Source organism: Grammomys surdaster, unplaced genomic scaffold, assembly GCF_004785775.1.
Source record: "Grammomys surdaster isolate TR1022 unplaced genomic scaffold, NIH_TR_1.0 125996, whole genome shotgun sequence".
Taxonomy (NCBI): Eukaryota; Metazoa; Chordata; class Mammalia; order Rodentia; family Muridae; genus Grammomys; species Grammomys surdaster.
Genome location: NW_021620812.1, coordinates 3,407,683 through 3,432,687, shown reverse-complemented (window position 1 = coordinate 3,432,687; position 25,005 = coordinate 3,407,683). Strand labels below are relative to the sequence as shown.

At 45.2% G+C, this 25,005-nt stretch overlaps 1 protein-coding gene across 1 annotated transcript in view; it reads left to right on the top strand.

Annotated features, from left to right (window-relative positions):
- Positions 1-25,005, top strand: part of St6galnac3 (ST6 N-acetylgalactosaminide alpha-2,6-sialyltransferase 3) — a 499,975-nt gene that overhangs the window by 181,324 nt on the left and 293,646 nt on the right. The window contains exon 2 of the mRNA XM_028754316.1: positions 17,672-17,866. Coding sequence (XP_028610149.1) covers positions 17,672-17,866 — 195 coding nt within the window. The remainder of the gene's footprint in view (positions 1-17,671; positions 17,867-25,005) is intronic.

The window sequence follows — 25,005 nt, the reverse complement described above, 5'->3', positions numbered from 1 at the left end:
GAGAGAGAGAGAGAGAGAGAGAGAGAGAGAGAGAGAGAGAGAGAGAGGGGCTGTGATTCTAAATCCAGGCAAGCAGACATTAAAGATTAACTATCTGAGGTCAGTGGGCTCGGGGGAAAGTCATTCAGTGGAGTGGAGTGTGCACACCAGCCAGCATTTGTATGGAAATTAAGAGAGATAAACTATAGGCTTTGTACAGGTCTTGTCACAGTGGGATGGGATGAGGGCTCTCTTCATCCCCAAGTGTAGAGAGGCTCTTAGATAGGAATCTCTGATTGGGCAACTTTAGTGTCCAGCTTCTCATCCCAATGGTCTTTTCTTCTGATTCTAGTTTCTATTGAAAATGGCGAAAGTGTGACATTCACCATGCAGCAAGGCTCAAATTCTGTGCACAGTAAACACCACAAAGGAGACTTACTATCTCCATTCAGTTCACTGACTCACTAACAATTCTTCCACACATTATGTACATAAGTTTACAGGGACAGGGGTACAAGATACAGTCTTTTTTTCTCAGAGCATTGTTTAGACATGTTAGTCTGTAGGGCTAGACAGATTTGTGACCAAGTATAGGATAATATATCCTTGAACTATGTGCAGAAGAGACTCTCTAGGCAAGTCCGGGTGGAATCTGTGCCTCAGTGACATATCCAAAGGGCCTAAGTGTCAATGCAGAAACGTTGTAAGGGCTCAGCTGATGCCAGCTGGTGATATGCTACGAGGCTAGATTTTAAGGAAGAAGTGAGGTTTTAAATCTAAAAGAGTTTTAGCATTCAGGAAGCTGCGTCAGGAATATTGATGTGTGCTTGAGGCCCACATTTGAGCTCCGTAATCAGTCCCAGATCAGCCCGGAACACAGAGTAAGATCCTGCCCCAGAAAAAAAAAGGAATGAACAAATGAATGAATGAACAAATGAATGAATGAAAATAAATTAATAATGAATTCCTCTGAAACAGACTTTTTTTGTGTGTAGAAAAAGAAAATGAAAGCTACAAGCCCCAAGGTGCAGTGTTTTCTATCTGAGAAATTTAAATGCATCTGATCAGAAATGTCAAAAAAAAAAATCAGCAGCAGTATGATACTTAAAATTTCAAACTTAAGGATCATTTTTTTATTTCAGATTACTGGATTTGAATATTCAAATGGGAAAATAAAAGTGTGTACATAGTAGCAAGTAAAGCCCCCCAAAATCTGAAACCTTCCTGGTCCCCACATGTCTGATGGGACACGCCCACACCACAGCAGTGTAGGATGTGGTCACAGGCAGGAACCAGAGCAAGCCTTCTGTGGCTGGAGAGTCTGGATACTCGTACATTGGGGAAGACAGAGGTGATGCTGGAGAAACTGCTGGGGTCAGGCTGCACAGGAACTCCCCTGTGATGCTCAGACACTGCACTGGGCCATGTGGATGCTCTCCAGTGTCACTTGAACAGAGACTGACATGCTGAGAAATAAAGGGCTCAGGATACCATGGTTCATCAGATTTCAAATTACGCTGACAGATGGGATCTATTAAAATCTTTTGTCCTAGAATTGCAAGAAATGATATACATCCAACAGGATTCCTTAGGATTGGTGTAAGGTGTAGTTTCTAGTGAACTATTCCATTAGGGGGTGTTTTAAGGTAAACCCTGTTTAGGGCGTGAGAGGTTGGGATGGCCCAGGAGACAAGACTGAGCACCCTAGGGTAAGTCTCACTGAGGACTGGGATAGTCCCAAAGCCACAGAGACAGAGTTCCTGAACCCCAGAAGGAATTCTGTAGGCTCTCCTTGAAAGTCACCATAAATATTTTATGAGGTCTGCCTCCCTGTGGTGTGGCCTGCTCAGCAGGAAGAGGTGTCTGGGGTCCCTCAGCAGAATAATTTGTTTTCTTAAGCTTTGCTTTATGTCCTGGAGGTAGAGTCTAAACGCTCTTAAGCTATTTTGATTTTGAGTCCTCACAAAAGTCTTCTTTCTTTCACAGTAATTCAATGTAAAAGGCAATAAAAATGAAATATTCAGAAGTATTCAGGACCCGCTCTCAGTGCCACACGGGAATAAAGTATCTCGCGGCTTGCTCATCCCACGGGACAGAGCTGTGCTGCTCATATCTAGGAAGTGCTGCCTGTGTGCCTCTGGTCTGCTGCCATTGTGTGCTCCACTGAAAGGCGGGGTTTTTTGCAGATAAAAGGTGCCCTGTCTTGCTGAACTGCTCCTCTGTTTTACTCAGGGAGTAAAAGGCTTTGTCAAAACAGGAGCAATATCTGATTTGCAGAATATCACCTAAAAATAAAACACATGGAAATGTCAAAATATTCTAAAAATATGGGCCAACTTAATGCTTTGGGAAAATTACCTAACGAGTGTGGGAAGGATGTTTCTAAGGAAACAGGGAATTGGCTGTTGCCTAGTATCGATGTGGTGCTTAGGCACTGGGGGAACACAAGGGTGTTCAGGTGGCTTTTCTCTTCTGGTGTCAGAGGGAGGCCGTGGGTAACGTGGATGCACCCTGCACTCAACTTACACTCAGATCTACAAACCCACTCCCACTCCCGCTCCTGGATTTCCGTGTTTGTGTCAGTCAGTGCACGCAGAGCTCAGGCTGGGCCGCCTTCACCATTGCAAAGGCTCTGGTGGGCAGTTTGGGCGTGTCTGGAGCAATGAGGAGAGGCAGCTGGTTCTGGTGCTGGTATGTAGTTACCCTCTTAGAAGTCGTCAAGGTTTAGTTAATAGGACACGGTTCTGCACAGAATAGCCACCAAGACTGGGGCATCTTGGAGGCTCATTCACTAGGGATAAAGAGTTTATCAAAATATGAAGTTACATAAGCACATGTGTGTGCACATACATGCACACAAACACATACATACACACATATCCACATACACATTCACACTCATACCTGCATACACATATGTGCACACACATATGCACACTCACACACACACAGTGAAAATCCCAGCACAGTCACCTGTCAGCAGCTGAGTGTGTTTTGTAAATGAGGAGAAAAGGTCATTGTTGTACACACACATAAACACATATGCACGCACACACACATCTACACAGGCACATCCACACACATCTACATACTCATATGCACACTCACACACACACATGCACACACACACACAATAAAGATCTAGCACACTTTTACCTGTCAGCAGCCAAGTCTGTTTCCTAAACGGGGAGAAAAGGTCATTGTACGCACACACACACACATATGCACACACACACACACACACACACACACAGTGAAGCTCCCAGCACGGTTTCACCTGTCTGCAGCCGAGTCCCTTTTCTAAATGTAGAGAAACGGTCATTGTTTTGTCACATCTGTTTGTCTTTCTTCCCTGGGAAGCAGCTTCATGTGTATTTTCATGATAATGTGGACAGAATAAATCTGAATATCTGGCTTATGAAATTGTCAAACTAATCTCCAGAGAAATTTTCATCTTTATGCAGTCCTGTGTGAGATCTGAAAAGAGATTGTCCCCTTATTTCAAAAACAATGCATCCAGTGAACGTTCCCAGGTACCCTCTCTTCTGTAGCTTCATTTCTTATACAATCATGTTTCTGACAAACTAGCTCCCTAGGCACCTAAAATTCCCTCACCCACCCGCCCCATGGTGGCTGGGGCATCATGGAAGATGCTTGGCCATGTGTGTTAGCACGTCCTACTCTGTCTAGATGAGAGACAACACAATCTGTACTACAAAACCGGGTAGAAAATGCACAGAGGTTTGTTCTCATCCAAGGGTTAAAAGGGCGAATTATATCTTAGCTCCAACTTTTTCTCAGTAGGTGCCAAATAGCTGCAATCAGGGAGGCTCCGTGAGCTGCGGTTACTCTCAGCTAAAATAGAAGATGACACATTCTCACTCTGTTTCTGTTATGTCTCACCGGCTTCGGCTGGTGAGTGTATCTATATGCAAGCCTAACTCCGTAATAAGTCCCTGCCCTATCCCGAGAGAGAAGCCCTGTCGAGTGTTGTGCTTGGACCTCTTCTTGTTAGCAATGTCAGCAATGGAGGCACCAGATGCTGCAAAAGTGAATATATACATGAGGAAACCAAGGTCCAGAGAGGGAACAGTGTGGCTCGTATCGCAGCTTGTGTAAGATGTGTTAAGGAATAGCCTCCAGCCTTCAGCTATCACCTGTTTGACATTATGAGGTAATCAGACTGCTGTCACTCCTGTCCAGACTATTGTGTTGAAAGGATTCTGAGTTTGTGTCCTGATTTTGGGGAATGGTGCTATGGTTGATTAATGATGTCTGTTTGAGAAGAAAAAAGGGGAATGCTATTGGGCCATTTGCTGAATTGGGGGATGATAATGGTGGGTTGATAGTCAGTCATTGTTGTCCTGAAGGATCAGGAGCAACTTTCCCAAGAGAGAAAGAGGTAGGAAAGGAAAGAAGACGCCCCATGGCGTCCAGCTCTTACAGGAGCCGAGTGTGGATTTAAGGATGGGCATATGGTTGTCAACTGCCTGCCATGTTCCATGGATCGAGTCCAGCCCTCTGGGGTCCCTGGTTGAATTTTTGTAACATCCCTTTGGTTTTACAGACAAGGATCCAGTTTCAGGTAGAATTAACATGTCTAAGGACCCGGAGCTAGTACATAGAGCTGAGGTTTTAACTCTTAGGCTTGGCTCGTGGCCGATACTCTGAGAGGCTATGTGGGTGAGGAGGGAGGATGGACACGGTGGGAATTTGGACTGTTGATTTTGAGTTTCACTTAGACACCCAGCCTGAGATGACAAGCAAGCTTTATAAATAGTGTATGGGCTGATCCGATGGTGATAAGAATTGTTGAGCACTGCTTGGTGGCAGCCATCTTGTAGTAAACTTGTGGAGCAGTGGACCGCTGCGGGCTCCGCCTCCGCTCCGGGCTCCGCCTCCGCTCCGGGCTCATAGGTGCACCATGAGTAGCACACTTAATATTCTTTAAGGTGCAGAAGCAGTTTAGCTTCCTGCCAGCACAGTATTAAATCCACAACTGTCCTACTTAGAAACGCAACTATTCTTAGAACAATACTACTTATTATTACCATGGGACCCATGCTTGACTTTAACTCTGCTTGGGTTTTAGTGAAAAGCCATTTGATATGTATGCGCCTCATTTCTAGGGTAACTTAGAGCTGCAAGACGGGGTGCCCATTCCCCAGGGATGCTGGGAGGTGACAAAGTTTGTTTCTATACACGGATACGTGTGAAAGGTACCTGCATTTCTATACACAGATATGGGATGTACCCGCATGCCGTGTTCAAAGGGGGAAGGTGCTTCCTTTTGTTGTTGCTGCTATCACATATTGTAATGGTTGCTTTTCTTGTTGCTATGACAAAACACCAGGCCAGAGCTGCATACTGAAGCAAGGGCTTACCTGGGCTCACAGTTTGAGGGTGTACAGACCATCATGGCGGGGAAGGCACAGCGGGAGCATGCAGCAGAGGTCTGTGCATCCATGGTCAGGAAGGGCCAACCAGTGAAGGACATCCTCTGCTCATCCTCTGCTTTCCTGTAGTGTGGCTCTCAAGCCCGTGGGAAGATGCCATGCAAAGTTAGACCTCAGTTCAGCTGTAAATTCCCTCACAGCCATGCCCAGTGATTTATCCTCTAGGTGATTCTAGGTCCCGTCCACATAAGAGAATTCCCAAACTACCAAAGGCTGGTTACACTGTAAATTCCAGAGTCTTGGGCAACTCTTGGAGTCCATGCCTTCCTTTCCTCATGGGGCTGTTTGTGTCTTCCCTGGGTATGGGATGAAGAATAGTTAAAATAGCCCGACTACCATCCCTGATTCTTTACAGGATGATGGGGGCCAAGGGGACTATAGCTACAGCAATGATCAGGTGTATTTCATTGACTTCTAAGTTCTCGTTTTCAGTCAGCTTATTTCACTGACTTCTACCATGGTTCTCATTTTCAGATATGTACGGTTTATATTTATAAACACATTTAGTCCTACTTTGCAGTGTATGGGCCGTGAACACCGTTAAATTCTTTCAGAACAGATGGGAGTGATGGGTAGGTAGTGTGTGCTCACCTGGGGACACTTCCAACCTGTGGCCATTTGCAAAGCCTTGGTCATTGGCATTATGCAAGAGCCTTCAGAAGAATCTGTTTTTGGTCCAGTTCATATTGACAGGAAGGGTTATGTTTCTGCCTTTTCTCTTTGGTCTTCCCAAAAGGCAGATTTACTTCTGGGCAGTTTCAACTGTAAAAGGAGAGGCTCTCTTGCTGCCGGCCCCTTGTGGAGGGCTCTCCTCAGACTCTGTCACAGCTTTTCTTTATTATAGTCTGAGTAATTGTTGGTAGGTGTCTTATGAAACCATGTCACAATAAAAGCCCTGATTATGACTTTCTTGTTGCTAGGAAATGCTCTACAGGCTGTTTCTATGTAGCCACTCATTTAAACTTTTAGGCAATCATGTTGGTTACGTACTTTCGTTTGCTCCAATTTCAGGTGAGAAAACAGGCACCAGGAGCCCATGCAGGGTGACCAAGGTTAAGTGGGTCGGTGATGTCACTCTTCTTGAGTGTGTAGTTAGCTTCCCCCTAAAAACTATTTTCATCACGAAGAGCCCTAGCTGCATTGCCTGATGCCCGCTGGACACAGACAGACTGTATCATCCCCTCCCCTCAGAATGATTGCCCTTGCTGAGACAGTGTGCTCTGTCGCTACCTACTGCTCTTCCTCTGGTAGAAGAGTTTACCTTCCAGTGTTTCCCTCAAAGCTGAGTTTTGGGAAAATGCAGATTCCCGTGAACTCTTAGTGAATGCCACATGGAGGTCGTTGATCTGAGCCGTCTACCAGGAGTAAGTCTGGTTTAACACACCAGAGCTGTCCTCCCCAACTCTCTATTAACTGAGACGCTCCCTGCTTCCCAGGAGGGTCCCACTGCACCTCCAGAGCAAGCCCCGGTGAGGAGGAAGAGGGAGGGACTATTTGTGAGTTCCTCCTCTTGGGGAAAATTCCATCTTTCCTCATAATCTGAATATTTTCAGATAATTCAGCTTTCTGTTCAGAAGACGATAATGTTTCCTTCCTCCATCCTTCCTTCTCTCTGTTCTTTCTTTTCTCAGCTGCTTCTTGTCAGTTGGAGGTACCATGCTTGGTGCTGACATGTGAGAGGAACTCATTGTCCCGACTGAATTCACACCCTTAGGGAATGCTCAATGGCAGAGTTAAAGGAAAAATATTTCCCTCAACCTCATACCCCATGCCACCTGACACACACACAGGAACCTAGGGGTGAATGAAGGGCGGTTACAGTGGACACACCATCTGGACTGAATTTTGGGAGATGGGTATGGATGGGAAGGGCCAGGGTCACATGATGTGAACGAGACTGTGAGATCTAGGTAGCAAGGCCGGAAACATGGAGGACAGGAAAGGTAGAATGGATCAGGGAAGGAAGAAGAGACCTAAGCATCTGTCCTTCCTTTCCTCCAGACAGCAGAGTGCCACAGGAAGTTCTGTATCAGAATGTGCTTGAAAAGCTAAATACTACACCATGTAAGAATATGTAGATTCAGAAAAAGATGAGATCCCAATTGGTGTTGACATCATTGACTAGGACACAAGTTTTTGGATCATTTTGATGTTCCTGGGAAAGACTTCTGCCCTAATGATACTAGGACGACCAGAATTTGTGCTTGGACACCACTGGTACACTGTGAATACCTCAAAAGTAAGAATTGGATCCTAGATGAGAGTTGTCTCTGTGGTAAAAGGATTAGATGTTTCTAGAAGGGAAATAAACATGGTGAGGTGCTTTAGAAGGAAGCAGAGGTGTCTGGACTGATTGTGCCTAGTCAATTTCCTCATCCCTGGCTGGGTAGTGCCTCTCCTCCCTCAGGCAGTGAGAGGGTCATACAGAGAGGGGCTTCATCAGGGCTGAAGAATGTTTTCCCTTGTGTCCAAAAGAGTTAGATGTAAAGAACTTCATGGCCATTGCTTCAGCCTCTGCTGTTCCACTGTTAGAGCTGACCCCTCGGTTGAATTTCGGTGACTCTCTACCCAGCCGTAGCACAAGCCTTTGCTCTCAGCAGTCTTCTTTCTTATACTGAACACATGTACTATGGTAACACACACGAGTAGGCAAATTGTGAAGAGGAAGAAGCAGGAAGATCATGAGTTCGAGACCAGCCTGGATTATCCTTGGCTTGGGATAGAGCTCAGTTGCTGGAATGCTTGCCTGGTGATCAAGAAGCCCTGGTTTCAGTCCCCAGACCCTCATAAGACTGAGTGTGAAGGTCTTTGTCTGTGATCTTATCCCTCAAGATGTGGAGGCAGGAGCATCATGTGGAATTTAGGGCTGTCCTTGGCTATATAGTGAGCTTGAAACAGCTAGGGATACAGGACACAGGGTCTGGTGGACACAACAAAGGTCTTGCAAATTCATAGACACTGTGACAGGCAATACAAGACCTATACAAGATCAAGCCAGTCAACATTCCGACTTTTTCTGGAGGGAGTCTCACAAGGCTCTACCCAGGGCTGAGAACTATTGGAAGTCAAAGGATGGACAGTTGTGTTTTTTTTTTTTTTATGGATGTTGTCCCATGATTTGTTTATGCTCCAGTGGCTGGGTCTGTATTGTGTGCAGTGTCAGTAGTAGTCTGTGGGCTATAAAGAGAAAGAAAAGGCTACCAAGTTGAGAGGATCTTGTAGAGGATTTTCAAGGAGTGAGAGTCGAGTAAGGGGTAGATGTGATAAAAAATACATTTTATATATATGCACAAAATTCTCAAAGAATGGTTAAAAAATAACTAAACATATCCCCCCCCCCCAAGAAATAAAAGAAACTATGCAAGCGTATTACTAGCTCATGGGGATACTTCCCTGTGCTTTGAGCACAAGTCAGAAGACGTGGTCCCTTTAACTCCTCAATGTTGGTCAGTAAGTTCCAGCCACAAGAAGTGCCCCTTAGAGGGAAACCAGACAAAACCAGACTTCCTGACTATGGCCATATGTATTTGTCCTCTGGGGCTTGCTTTCTCCTCAGAACAGTAATGGTGGTGGTGCCTTTGAGCTCTTTCTGGCCCTGGGGTTTATCTTCTGTATTTGTAATTTCCACTGATTAATCTATGCCTTATCGTGATATACTAATAAGCATGCCAAATTCTTAAGGGAGAGTACAGGGCTGAATGAATGTTTTAGTTGAGAACGGATGTAACAGAGTTTCACTGGACACACTCATGGACACATTGTTGGTTGATCAGCTTCCTGTCTTCCTCCTTGTCCTCCCCTCCAGCCCCTCCCTCTAGTGTCTTCCCTGCCCTGCCCTCTGGTGTCTTCCCCGCCCCTCCCTCTGGTGTCTTCCAGTCTCACACCACAGGTGTTGTTTCTCCCTCACCTACATCCCCTGGAACCTCTTCCCCTGTCTCATGGACCCTTTCTCACTTCCCAGCTTAGACCCGCACTCATTGCCTCAGAGACACACACATACAATCTTTAGAAGCTGTGGTCTGCATATGGGAGAAAATAGGCAATATTTGTCCTCCTGAGAACTGTTTATTCCGTGTGATGTAACATTTCTAGTTCCACTCACTTTCCTGCAAATCTTGTATTATTGTTTTTTTTTATGGCTGAATAAAATTCCACTCGGTCTATGTACCACTTTTTCATTGCCTGCTCATGTGCTCAAATATATTTTACTTGTACATAACCGCCAAACAGTTTACCTTTCTAGCAGGGTCCTAAAGAAGGAAAGGAATCATTGCATTATGGAGCTGAGGTGAGAAGCCACGCCCACCTCGTCACGTGGTACCTACGAATGCTCACAATAAGACAATGGTGCCCAGTGTCTGGGAGAACCACAGGAGGATTACTTTATTTTCCCTCCCTGCTACCCAAAGCTGCCTCATAGCTGTCATTTTAATACTTGGAATAAAGCCAGATTTAGGGGAAATGAATTAAATTTGTCCACAATTACTAATTTCACAGTAAGTATAATTACTATGCATCACGTCAGTCTCTTAATTTTCCATACGAATTAGATATTTGATGTGTTGACACACTATGCTTCAAAACCTCCTTAGAGCTGGTTTTAACGTTTCTGAACTTGTACTCTGAGAGCTTTCTTGTTGGCACGACTTGTTTGATGGTTTCAGTAGGAATGGTCCCCATGTTTAAATGCTTGGTCGTTAGGGAGTGACACTGACTGAGAGGGCTTAGAGGGTGTGACCTTGTTGGAGGAAGCATGTCTCTGGGGATGACCTTTATCCAAGCCAGGCCCAGTGGTTCTCTTCCTGCAGCCTTCCAATCCCAATATAGAACTCTCAGCTACCAAACCTGCCTGCATGCCGCCGTGCTTCCTGCCATGCCGATAATTGACTAAGCCCCTAAAACCACAAGCAAGCCCCAATGAAATGATTTCTTCTATAAGGGATGTCTTGGTGGTGGTGACTCTTCACAGCAGCAGAACACGGACTCAGACAAATAGTAATTAATGATTCGGTTAATCCACACACAGAACTCAGGATCTAACATCAGGACAGGTTCTCAATACCTGTGTTTACTTTTCTCTTACTCTGTGACTGTGAGTGGGCCTCTCAGCCCCAGGCCTCTATTGCTTAGCTGGGAAACAGATTGTATATGCAACCTACAGCTACCCCACTCATTCAGTGTCTGCTGTTAAGATTGTGGATTCACCTCTGTATTTATCCTCTACCTGGACTTCAGCGCCCCACTAACCCTGTAGGTGAAGAAAGGATGGTCTCTGGAGTGACTGATGCTGTTTTCCTTGGGAAACTTGATGTTCATTAGCAATGCCTGAGGAAGTAACTCATCCCAGTTCTTGATCATCTTTTTTCTCTTCCCATCCATCAGCCATTCTACCTCAAGAGGGAGCATTCCAGAACCAAGCCTGACACTCTCTGTCTCATGCTTAGGCCCCTGTGGGTTCTACAGTTCCGCTGCAGATTTCCTACTGTGCTCCAAGAAACTCTTGTCTGCGTCTTTTCTGACTCCATCTCCTGCCCTTCTTCTGCCATCCTTAAAAGTGTTTTAAAAATCTTTCTTTTATTGAGAATTGCCACTGTGGGATCTGGAGAGGTCGCTCAGTGGTTAAGAGCATTCACTGGTCTTGCAGAGGACGCATGTTTGATTCCCAGCACTAGCATGGTGGTTCACAACTGCCCGTAACTTCAGTTCCAGGGAATCTAACACCCACGTCTGTCTGACCTCCGTGAGTGGCTCCTGCATATACTTGGCACACATAAACTCAATGTGTGCTTGCACAACTATGTGTAAATAGAGATAACTTGAACTTTTGTGTAGAGATGGTTCTGTGTGCATGCTCACATAGGTAGGTTCATGTGTGTGTGTGCATGCATGTATGTACACATACATATAGTGGTCAAAGATGAATTTTGGGTATCCTTCATCTGGAGCTACTACCAATTACTATCTGTATGTATGTGCACATATGTGTGGTATATATACTTGTGTTTCTGTGAGTATGTGCACAAAGGTCAACCTCTGGTGTCTTCCTCTATAGCTTTCATCTTACTTTTTGAGACAGGATCTCTCCCTGAACCTGGATCTCATCGATGAATGAGCTCCATGATACTACTATCTCTACCCCGCCCACCCCTAGCCCCTTAGCTGGGGTTATAGACTCAGGCCGCCATGTCCAGCTTTTTCTATAGGTTCTGGGGATTTGAACCCAAATCTCCATGCTTACACAGCATGTACTTTACCAACTGAGACATCCCCCGTGCTCTCCCATGCCCAGCTTCCTTCCTTCTGAGACTAGTTTTATCACTGGGACCTTAGGTTGGTTTTGTTGTATGTCTGAGCCCTAGGAATCGTCCTGTCTCTGGTTCAGGGAGAGATCCTGTCTCAAAAAGTAAGATGAAAGCTATAGAGGAAGACACCAGAGGTTGACCTTTGTGCGCATACTCACAGAAACACAAATATATAGAGCTTGGATTATGAAGCCCGTGTTCCTACACTAAACTTCACATGCACCTGCAGGAGATCAAATGCAGGTCCCCCAATATTTGCAAAGCAAACACACAGCTCTGTCTCCCTAGCCCCCAATCTTTACCATATAAAGAATTCTACACCAGCTTCTTAGATTCTCACTTAATCTCCCTGCCCTGCTCTTGTTTGACCTTCAGTACTCTCTCTCTTTGATTGGATCAGTGATTCCATCAGCAACTCTGCAGCCTTAGGCCACTGCAACACAGTACTGCTCATGAGACGATCCTGCATGTTTTATGGTTTGAGTTTCCTTGAGCATCATGTCTCAGCAGGACATTCTACATCATGACTTTCTTGACCCCTACCCAGCGCAAACCAAGTGAGACTTCCCTAGAGATCACTGTCAGCTTAGTAAGTGGGACCTGTCAGAACATTGTTGACACAGTAGATAAAGTAAGTGACACGCATACATTCGGGCTCTACTAAGTTAGCTTCCTGAAAACGGTATGAAGATTTATTATATTCATCCAGAAGACAATTTGGAGCCGGACAGTGGTGCAAAGTTGAACCTCATTGATGACACATTCCAGTCTGAGAGAGAACTGGTATTAGCTGGGAACACAGATGAGCAACAGGTGGGGACCAGCTGGGCTGTGAGGTGACTGAACACTCACAAAGAATCACATTGTCATTGCATTTCAAATTTATTATTGGGTAAATAACAGCGTAGGGAGACAAATTAACACTCATCACGATGTGCAGCTACTTTGACTCATTCTATAGTTTTATTTCAATAGAAAAACATACCTTCTCTCCGGTTATCGTCTATGGAGATATGGTTCTTACAAGTAGTTAGCAACTGACGAGGTGGGTAACTTCTGCATGGGGAATGATTCATTCTGGGCTAGGAAGGATAAAAACATCACTTAGAGCAGCTGGGAGGTCAGCAGGTGCACACCTCTGAGACTGTGCTTTCTGTACATCATGAACTCTCTGCAGAGTCCGTTTTGAAATAGGTATTTCTTCTCTAAAGTCTGATAAATTATATTCCAGCTCTAGAGAGTGAGCAGCTGGAATGTCACATTCTTGGATGTAGATTTTCACAGTACAGAGAGGATTAAGTTCTAAATGTCTCAGCTGCTAACGGCCCCTTCAGACTTCCCCAAATGAAGAACAAAGAAGGAATGAACTTTCCCTGAAGCAATTCATCAGATCTACTTGGACTCGGTGACATCCTTCTTAAGCTGAAAAGGAGAAGCTGCCCCAAGTGATTCAAGGGTTTGCAGCTGCTTGGGATATTGAAAAAAGATGTTTCTAGTCTTTACCACGCTTTTCACATGGCCATACTAGAGTTCACCCACTAGTTATTATCCATCAATAATCAACAGTTAGGAGCTGAGGAGATGGATCTGTTGGTAAAGTCCTTGCTACAAGCATGAACAGCTGAGTTTGGTTCCCAGAACCTAAGTAAAAGCAAGGCAGCACAACATATCAGGACCTCGAGAGACAGCAGATAAGACAGCGCTGGGACTTGTGGCCAGCTAGGCTGGTGGAATCAGTAAGCTCTGCATTTAGTGAGGGACCCTGTCACAAACAGTATGTGGAGAGTGGTCAGGTAATGACCCGACTTGCGGGTCCTAGTAATTCGTGGGGGCGAGGAGGACCACAACCTGAGAAAGAAATGGGTGAGAGAGAAAAAAGGACTCAAAGAAGCAATTGCTTGTCAAGAGCCATCTATTTGAGCGCAAAGCGCCTTTTTATAGTATGTTTTACAAGGGGAGGGGGTAAGAGGGGCCAGGTGGTGGGAAAGTACAGAATCTTCGTGGCCTGTGCCTTGAAACATTTCATGGTCTACATGGCACACTGCCTTGAATTATGGTCTACCTGCTTTTCTCAGAAGATACGGTACACTGCCTTGAATCTCTCTGCAGCTGCCAAACAGGATCTTGTGGTTGCCAAGCTGCAGGGGACATTGTGCAGGTGGGGAAAGGTAGGGGGTGAGGGTAAGGGGTCCTGGCTTCTGGCAAGGTAAGATGTCTCATGTGACCTGTGGCTTTCATGTGCATGCACACATACACACACATCTGACAATTGTTGAGCCCTAACACTATCTTCCACTTTTTAAGTGTTCGTTGGGGCCTCGACTGTGCTCTGCATTTTATCTGCACACACCTGCCCTTAGAGGAGAGGTTACTTTTACGTTTTGTTTGTCCTGTGCAGCATGAGACATCTGTCGAACCAGCCTTTCACACCATCAAGCTGACAAGCCTGTCACGGTTGTTTTCTCAAGTCTAATGGGTGGTTGTTTTATCTTAGCTCTGACTGCTTCTGCTTCAGTGCTGCCTGTGAAACTTACCTTCTGAGTGTGGACTCACTCAACACGGTGATGACCCCATATCAAATGCAGAATAGACTGTTTTATGACCTGCTTAGCATCATCTACTGCTCATGGTGTATGTAGTAGCCTTCTTATCAAGTTTCTGATGAAACTGTGGCCCATCCAATTGCTTTACTCTGTGGCTGTCATACCCTTCCATCTTGTTGCTGTTCAATCTTCCTCCTCCACAAGGACCTGATTTGAACGTCCTCAGCTCAGACAGGCATGACCACAACGGCCCCTCCTATAACCGGCAGACCTCTGTTTCTCTGGGCTCCTCACTCACTCATGCAGCCTTTAATAACCTCCTTTGACACATGATATTTCTTTATCTTCTCTCCTTGCCAGCTGCATTGTTGTGACTCTTTGGAGCCTGTTCTGTCTGATTAATGTCATTTTCTTTCTCAATCCCTTTCCTAGTCTCTGTGGGGGGGTATGGTGTCCGAGGCATGACTACATGTGAGTCATGTGTATTGGTGTTAAGTTCATTTCCTCATACCCTGTAGGTCTCCCTGCAGCTCTGTGTGTGCTGGGGGGCCTAAGCCCTGGTCTTCACTGTGGCCGTGGTATGACAGAAGTGACAGCTAGAGAATGCACGTTTGGGTCAGGTCTCGTCACCCTTGTTTTGCAGAGCTTAAAGTTACGCCTTCTCTGGTGAGGTTTTAAGGATGCTTTTTGTCAGCACTGTGACTTACTTTCATGCCAAACAGGAGTAGCAATGCATTAGGCAGAGAGGGACAGAGCTTGGCTGTCACAACACGACAGAAGCAGAGCTTGAGGTCTGAGCCATGGAAAGAATACCCATGACCTCTGTGAATGCAGTTCTGGTGACAGCATGGGGTGGGGGAGTTCCTGCTCTCCACCCAGTTGCCCACCCACTCTTTGCTCAGTCTAGCTTTCCCTTGACAGTCCCAGGAACCAGACATGGATTCCAGGGGCACAGGCTTTTACCGCTGTGACTTCATCATGTTTTGAAGTTTCTCTCGACAGTGGTTGATTTATTTTTGTCTCTTGTATGCATTATATACGTGTTGCTGTTGTGAGTGGTGTATTTCAAAGGACCCTGCATACCTTTGTCCACAGACACCTGGCCATGCAAGTTTTGTAGCTAAGAGAAACAGGGAGCCTTGCTGGGTTCAGGAATAGACCAGAGCACAGAGCACAGCTGGGTTTCCTTCCGAGCAGCTGCTGGTTTGGATGGTGACAGAGAAAGAACAGTGTCCTGTTTATTTAGCGGGTGACTGCTCTCTTTGCCTTTGCTTAGCCATCCCTTCTGGCCCGTGCCCCTTTAAACTCGTAAGATCCATCACCTCATTTCCACGGTTACCTTGACACACTGCAGGGTTGTGGACATACTGATTCCACAGAAGAGCAAATTAAAACGTTTCTTCATGATTAAAAGGTTAAATGAGGTAAGGCTGTGGTGGTTAGTGGGGAGATAAGGGGTTCTGAGGAGGCAGAGCTCGGGGGACTCTCGGGTGATTAGAAAATTAGGCTGGCTAGACGGAGGGATGAGGGTTTTACAAATTGCAAAGGCTGATCAGGAATAAAGACTTGAGGAAGTTATGGTGACATCTGGGTGCTGGCTCTACAGCGGGATCTGGAGCTGTAACCTACCCAGGACATAAAGCAGGGTTGTTTTGAGGTTTCTTTTTTTTTCCTTGAGAATTCTGGATCTAATTACACCAGGAAGTAACGGCCCCAAACCCGGCCATGATGACAGTGGAAGCCCCTCCTTAGAAGCTCCAGCTTTCCTTAAGCTTGAAGGTGACTCGGAGGTCAAGCTCCGTTTCCAGCCTACAGGGGCCTTTCTCTGTGTTAGTTAGTACCTTGTGCGTCACAACTGCTGTTTCTGAGGTCTGCCTGCAGTTCCATTCTCTGTTCCGACTCTAGCCTTGACTTTCTAACTCCATGACTGCTGAACTTCTGGCCCCTGAGAAGTGAACACCTAGAAAGCCGAGGGCTTTACCATCAGGCTCCCTCGGATAAATTCTGTGACCCCACTGACTTCCCAAGATTCCCTCTAACACCGCAGTTGTCTAGGTTCGAGGTCAACTTGAGTTTCTTGTCCATCACTAATGTTCTAATAGATTTTGGTCCCCTCCATCTAAATTGAGGCTCCTCATCTACTACTTGTCTCCGCTGATCCAGCTTCCATCCTTTGTTTGCAAGACCTCTGTCTGTACCAAGCAGACTAGTCCCCTCCTCATTTTTAACTGCCTTACTCCATCCGCTCCAGAGTCCCATCAGGGCTGATGCTCAATTGTGACAAAGCCTTCACCCTTAGAAAATCCAACAAGTGAACAATGCAAAGTCGGCTTTGGCTCTCCCCCATCTCCCGGACACAGTGAACATCTTAGCGTGGTACCCATGGTGGTCCACTACAGTTATCACTTATGCTTGTAGCTTTTTTTTTCTCTCACCGTCGGCATTCTGCACGGTAAGAGAGACTGACTGGTTCCTAAGAACAACCCATGTTTCCTCGTTTCTTCCATCTACAAAGAACTGCGCACACGTCTCTACCAATCAAAACATGCATTTTATCAAGCTCCGTCTCAAGTATGTATCCCCGCTCTTTCTCATCCTGGACAGGTGCAGGTGCGCCAGTTCTTTTTCTTTCCACGACACTCAGGGGGATGTCCTTAGGCTGTTTGCTGTGCTAACTTTCCCTCTTCTGGCGCTTAACACTTCTAATTTACATTGTACACACAGGTGAAGTTTTCTGTGGATAGAAACCGCTAAATACAGACCGGGAAGTGTGAGGTGGTAACGAAGCTGGGTCAGGCGGGATGTGAAGGAGTTATGTATCTCTCTCAAGTGTTCGCTGTGTGCCTGTGTGATTGGTGGTGTAATACTATGCAGAAAGCATGGATACAAAGAGTCATGTGACAAGCACTTCCCAGGGCTTCAGAAATCAAGAAGCATGTGGTAGACAAAGAATTGTTGTAATTATGCTCTGAGAAAAGGGCAGTAAGACACCTTTAAAGAAGAGAGGGGGAGGATTCGACTTCTTACCTCTGCTGGGCTGGCAGGTCCGGGTGACAGGCTGGTGGCAGGGAGGGAGTTGGGGGATTAGGAAAGGTCGCCTATGGATGGAAATGTCAGATTTGAGGTTTTCAGCTGAATGGAAGTGTGCAAAGACAGAAGGTAAGGAAGATGAAGGCTAGCCGAGTATAAGAACTCTGCTTTCAGCCGCTGGCACAAAAACTCCACCTGCTCTACAAATGATAGCTTTTCCCCCCCTGCTTCAGCTGAAATATCCTAAAAGGCAGAATCCTTTGATTCTTCTGAGAGAGAAAAAAAGGGGTACCCCCACCCCTGACTGCTGCTAGTTGGAGGCCATTCATTCTCCTTCCCTTTCTCCTCCACTGTTTTGCAGAGGAAGCCTGTGCTTGCGGTGAGCTTCATAGCCCTGTGCATCTTGCTGCTAGCCATGCGCCTTGTCAATGATGCGACTTTACCTTTGCTCCTGAACTGCTTTGGACAACCCAAAACCAAATGGATCCCTTTGTCCTACACATTCAGGCAGCCTCCTCGAACTCACTATGGATACATAAATGTGAGGACCCAAGAGGTAAGACCTGAGAGGGTTACCTAGGAGGGTATCCATGGCAACTGTTTTCCAGCAGGAGCAAGATGGCTCCCGAGTCATTTCATTTACCTGTTCTGTCCCTCTGAGAATTTTTTTGGGTCCCTGGTAACATTTTCTGTTTTCTTATTCTTAGATACTTCTGACACATGTCTGAAATCTTTCACTCCCTCCCACATCAAACCGCCAAATCACTGGCTTCCTATGGAGTTGAGGAAGCAATTACCTGTTTTCCTGGTGGTTTGAAGCTTAACATGCATGTCTTTCCGTTTAGATGCTGTGATCAGTGGCCACCGGCTGGAGAACTGGCTGGCTTTATTTCCTGTAGGTCACCTAGTTGGGGACAGCTCTTTATAGAAGCGGAGAAAAGCATTTGTCTCTTTATAACTCTGTAATCCTTAGACCTGCAGGAAAAAAAAAAGCCAAGCTGAATTTTACCATTGGCAGTGGCTGCAGAGATAATGGGATTTAGCATCTTTCCACATTTAAAAGGGTTAAAACCATTTAAACCTTGCAATCACTGAACTTTTAAATCTTCATAGCCAATTGAGAGAGAGAGAAGGGAGCTGAATACTGACAGCTAGGAAGAGCACCTTAGACTAGAAGTATGTGCTTGCTTTTGCTTGTGTGTCTGCATGTGTGTATGAGTGTATGCATTTGTGGTGTGTTTGTGTGTGTGTGTGCATGTATGTGAGAGTGGAAGACAGGAGACAGCCTTGGCCAATTTTAGGATCAGATCTTCAGGTGCCGTCCACTTTTTGTTTTGAGTTTGAGATGAGGTCACTCATGGGTATAGAACTCATCAAGCATGGCAGGCTGGCTGACCAGGGAGTCCCAGAATCCATCTCTTTCTGCATCCCCAGTACTGTGTTTGCAAGCATGTGCACCAAACCAGGCTGTTTGTTTGAGAATTTTATACACGCACACGCGCGTGTTTGTGTGTGTGTGTTTGTGTTTTGATCAGATCCACCCCAACTTGATGTATCCTTTTAAAAACTCCACAGAGTACTGCTGGCTTGATCATGTGCATACCACATCTCTGCGTGTCCTTGTGTACAATGGCCCTATTACATTCAGAAAGCACCGCTCACAGCTGTCCATCTGACCTTTCTTTACATGTGAATTCTTGAGAATTACACCTTAGATGCACATGATCGGATGGAAAGTACTTACTGACAGAGCAACATCCCTCAGCCCTATCGTCATAGTTTTACCAGCAAACATTTGTCTCATAAAGTACAGTAGGGGAAAAAAACTCAAAAACACAGTGAAGTACACTGTGAGGGAGTGAGACTGTTTGCATAGTCATTTCCATGTGATGGGCTGAGTGTGAGACACACCAGTGTTGGTGTAAAGCCCAAGCCTGTTTGAAGTTGTTGGTGACAAAGGTACAGTCCACCACTGTGTCATACCACCGAGTAGAATTTGGTGACAAGATCCTGGTGGAGAACTCTTCTGTAAATACCCTGCAGAGGGGTGCCATGCAGCTCTTTTAGTGGCCAGTGACATGCGTGAGAAGTCGGTTTCTGTGTACTTCACTCTTTGTTTCTGTATCTCCTGGATTTATAGACTGTTTATTAAACCTTTATAGTTGAGGGGAGGCACCATTAATAATATATAAATTCCTCAGAGTCTTTCTTGATGTGTATCCTCTAATTGGTTTTAAATTAACTTTTGAAAGTCTATTGCTTGAATTTGTTGAGTGTCCTGAGGAATTGATTACCTGTATTAAAATGTGTCTTTTAGAGAAGAGCTTGCCTCACTCCTGTCTCTCCTCGCCTTTATGTCTAGCTGTCACTTAATATTCTAAAACTCTGCAGTGTGGGTTAATCATGTCACGAGTGCCTGTCACAGACAGGACAGGTGGACTAAAGTGGTTCCTGAATTACACTCATGAGAAACATACCACTAGATCACGGAGCTCCTTAATTTCTCTAAATATTTATGAATCAAATTTTGTAGTAGTCTCAGCCACTTCCTCCTGTTACCATAGTTTCCTTCCTGCCTCTGTTCCCATGATGCACTGTGCCCTCTCAAACCATGAGCAAAAATAAATCCTTTGTCTCTCAAATTTCCTATTTTCAGGTACTTTGTAATAGCTTTGAGAAAAGTAACCGAGACAGTCCTCGTATTATATAAAATTACAATTAAATAAGTTATGATTTACTTAGGGTAGCCTGTACATTGATGTGGGTGTAGGTCATACCCTTTATGAGGGGGCAGCAAAGGGAGCTGCTTCCATTCTGCACCTCCACGGGTCATGACTTGAGGGTCTCAGGATATTCATTCACCTACCTCTCTCAGTTCTCTGACTTTGGTTCTTGACGATCCTGTCATCCAGTCTCGTATTAATACACTCACCCGATGGAAGGACTGCACAGATGCTATCATTTAGAAAGAACCAGTGTACAAACTTCTCAATCTGAGTGTGGATCTCACAAGGGCGTAGGTACTGTCCTGAGATCAGATACCTATGGAGGAGGATGAAAGCCAACCATTCTGATGCCCTCTCAGCTCTTTTCCAACCAGGGTAAGCTAAAGCTCCTGTTGTTGATCGAGAGGCAATCTTGAGACTCGAAATGAATAGCAGTAACTGGAAGAAGGCTGAGTTCTGAAGGTCTCTGCTGCTCAGTGGGCATGCAGCCCTTGCCAAAGCTGTGATGGAGTTGGCTGCTACCACTCTGAGGTAGCACCAGGCTGCCGTAGAGACTGGAATGATGTGAGCTTTGCAGCATATGCTGTGTCCTTGTACATCAGATGACTCATAGCCTCTCAGGCTCCTCTGCCACCTCATCACTGTCCACACACCTCAATGATAGAAGGGTTCGTCTCAAACTCCGAGACCAGAGTCCAGTATTGAGACAGGACAGGGACTCAAGCAAGAACTAAAGCAGAAGCCACTGGCTTGCTTTCCATCTTGCTCAGCCCATCTTCTTTACAGCTCAGCCAGGCTCTGCCCTGCCTAGGAAGGCTGCTGCCCACGCTCTTCCTATCAGTCACCCATCAGCAGTCTTTCACAGATATTCCCATGGGCCAATCTGATCTGGGCCCTTCTTCAATTGAGGCTCCCTCTTTCCAGGTAGTTGTGTCAGAATGACAATAAAAACTAAGCAGCATAATCCACTTCTTATCAACTTGGTACGTGTATGTAATTACCATTGTCAAAACATAACCTTCGCTTTTTTTGTTTGTCCCCAAGATATCATGGTAATGTCACACTATTAAATACAATAGAATTTCAAACATCCCATAGTATTTGAAAAATTCTAATTCAAGGCTAAACAGAAAGAGCTTTTTGTGTGGTGTGAATATGGTAGGAAAACGTTACCCCGGAAAAGCCACCTAGATCTTTTGGATTGGCTGCTTGAGAAGCAAGCATTGGGGATCAGTGGGAGGCTATAGCGAAGCATTTCTGGTTACCAGTTTCATGGCAGACATCTTCCATAGAGGTGATAGGAGAACCAGAATGTGGTGGACTTGAGAGGAAGGCTGGTGTTTGGAAGACTTCCCTCTCCCATGATGCTCAGGGAGAAGTCCAGGCATCAGAACACAGCAGCCAAGGACAGGACTGTGCTTTCCTTCTCTTAATGATTTAACTAGGCAGAAGTGCATCTCTTTAAACACAGAGACTCTTAGCCTCGAGTAGACAAAATACGAATACTTAGCATCAGTTCCTGTGACAGACAGGCCCTGCTGGTCTAGTTAGAGATGCACATAACATATTGATGTTGCAACAGAATTTCCTAAATTGTGGTTATTGTAACAATTAAGGAACAAAGCTGACTTTCTTGGCAATAAAAGAACATGCTCACCACATTCAAATAAATGCGTGCTTGTAACTAAGGCAGGCGGGAATGGGTGTTTTATGTTCGGGTATATAGGCTTTAGGTTTTACATAAGTATATGGAGAGCAATTATATGCAAATGTATTCTCCCCAAAATTTAAAACGATCAACTTAATTGTTAGTTAAAATTTGAGGACTCCCATTTGTGTAATGGTAAATAACAAGAAATTTCAGCTCTTAATTTGCTTTACAGAAAGAAACAAATTAATGCCTAGTAAAGATTGCTTATTTGACACGTACACATTATCATTTTTCCAATGGCTTGAGGGCATGTATTTGTTGAGTACAGGAGGGATGATTTTATTTCTCACACAGGTTGTGAGACAGCAACTCTCAATCAAAAAACACATTTCAAGACCAAGTATGACTAAATACAATCGAGAAGGTGGGGATAACATCTCTGAGGGTTGAGACAACTCCAGGATAATTTTGTGGCATATGAGATGGGTACCATGATGCTTAGTTTTAATTGTCAGCTTAACAGAATCTAGAATCACCCATGAAGACAGTCTCCATGAGGGACTGTGAAGACAGCACTGATAGGTGGCCATGCCTGTTTTCCTATTTAGGTTAACTCAGATGGGAAAACCCATGCTAAATGTGGATAGCACCATTTCATTGGCCGAGCCCTGGACTTGGTGTATAAATTCATCCTTCCTCTGCTCGTGGCTGATCATGCACTTTGACTATCAGCCTGCATGTCAGCCTTGACAATGGAGTGCCCGAGCACTGCTGGCAAGCCGCTCAGGGAGGAAAAACACAATCCATGACAGGAGTCCAGACCTGTGTTTTTCCAGATGAGAAACAGCAGGCTGTGGGACAGATGCTGTGGTTGCTGGCCTCCTGTGTACCCAGGCACCACTGGGGACTGAGGCGAGTTGGGGATGGGTCTGTCAGTCCATGCTTTTCCTGGGTGTCAGGCAGGAAGTGGACAGAGGTCAAGCCCAGTATGGCTCTGAGTGAGTGCCGAGAGTATGGAGAAGCTGGCTGGAAGAGAGAGGGCCTTCTCCTGGAGAAGATGAGCCATTTCCAGATTTTCATTGTATTTTTCTTTGTAACAATGTTGGCCAGAGCTATGTTTTCTTAGGGTGGTAGAATACTTGGAATATGAGTCTCTGGATGTCTTATCATATCCCCGGAGAGAATGAGACCAAGACTCTGAGAGAAGCAAAAATATGTTGTGGAGGAACCTTGAAGCCTGAGATGATTTTCTAGGTCCAGAGCACAGGCAAGCTGGAAGCCAGCCTCCTCAGCCCTGTGACTTATGTATAGAAACAAAAATTCATGTTTCCCAATTTTACTTTTTTTTTTTTTGTCATTGGCAGCCAAGAAGTGTAGCAATACTTTGTTGTTTTCTAACTACCCCTAGAGCCCTGTAGCTCCTGTTCAAATAAGTCATCTCCTGGAAGAGGACAACAGCCATCTTTCAAAGTCTGAACTCTCAAACCTGTTGGGAGGCCAAGCATCAAAAGCCATCCATCAGTCAGCCGGATGCCCTCAGGGTGTGCACTGAGGCCTCTGTGCCTAGGAGCATGTTGCTTAGTAAACACAGTGATCCTTGGAGGGAAGAGAATGAAAGCTTCAGAGCCAGACAGTATCTGGACAAGCCTGACCACTTACTCACTCTCTGACCATACATACCCAGCTGATAAATCATGCAGTCATAATATAATTAGCAGGTAAAATTGTCTGTATTGCTGAGGCAACAGAAACCCCTAGAGATTGATTCTCACTTTACATATCACATCTGTTATGGATGAAAGATCCATTAGTACCACGGTTTTTAATATAGTAATTGTTTCTCCGGGAAGATAGAAGGGAATTTTATTCATTACTGATCTTTAGGTAGAAAAATGTTCATTTGCCAACTGTCATGTCACCACGCTTGAAAGGCACCTATTAGAAATTCAAACACTGTATTACTTCATTTGTGGCAAGCAAGGGAAAACAAAACAGTTTACCCGTCACCGATACCTTCACTGGAGGATGGGAGAAGTGTCTGACCCCGGCTCCTGGTGGTATAAAGCTTTTGTTTTCCTGGAGCTGATTGGCTGGCCAAGTAGCTTACACACAAAGCATTGATCAAATGGCATTTAAAGGACCACGGGTGCTAGCCTACCAACACGATTTGAGGAGTGCTTCCCGTATTCAACCCAAACACACGGAGATCTTAAAGAAGTTTGGAAGGTGAAATTCACCAAGGAGGACACTCACATTCTGGAGCAATACCACCAAGAGATTGGTGACATCCAGGCTGTAATTTGTAAAGGCTGGCCGAGTCTCTGTCTTACACAACACGGTCATTCCATAATGGTTAAGAATTGTGAACATTTACATAATTGCAATTAAACAATTGTGTAAGTGTCTGGAAGACAATTTGTCACCAAGTAGATGACATTAAATTATGATTTCTCATTTTGCAGAATAATCTATGTGGAGAGAAACATCCAATTCTAAATATTTCGTTGCGAAAGTAACCACCACACAGTTACCAAGCCAAGAGCTGTCTGACAAAGCTTGGGAAATGTCACATGGGATCAAATGAGCTCTTTCACTAATAGCTCCCCGCTCCTCTAATGGCTCTGATTTGAGTGGAGTCCATCAAAGGCTTTCCCCTGAAGGCATCATCACTGGGAGATGCTGTGGACCTTTGAGAGGTGGGTCTCATGAAAGTCTTTAGGTCCTTTGGGTTCTTCCCTTGAAGGAGATTTCGAGCCCAGTTGTGCTCCTCCATTCCTACATTTTTGTGGCCATGCAGTGAGTAGTTTGCTCTGCTGAGGTGCATTGTTTGGGGCTTGAGATATGGCAGTGCAGCATGATAGACCCCATGTGTACCAGCCTTAGACGGGAACCTCCGAAATTGTGACACAAAATGAATATTTGTTTTCTATAAGTTAGTTACCTCAGGCATTGTATTGTTGTAACATGAAGCTAGTATACCAATTATTTAATACATATTGACCTCACAGGAAAATGAAATTAACAAATTATGATCTGGTTATACATTGTTATAGGTAATCCGATATCCTCCTGCTATAAGCCAGGACATGATGAATTAAATAAAAACCATTAGCTAATGCCCGGCAGCCCTTGCCTGAAGAGAGGGGGCTCATGGATACCAGCAGCTTGGAGTGGAGAGAGAGGAAAGGATGAACACAGGGTGGTGTGGCTTTCTGGAGCTGAGTAGGGTGAAGTGAGTGGATGGAGACATGACAGAAAATGAAACCCTAAGGTCCACCCCAGTCTATACACTAACCAAATGCCAGGGATTTGGAATCT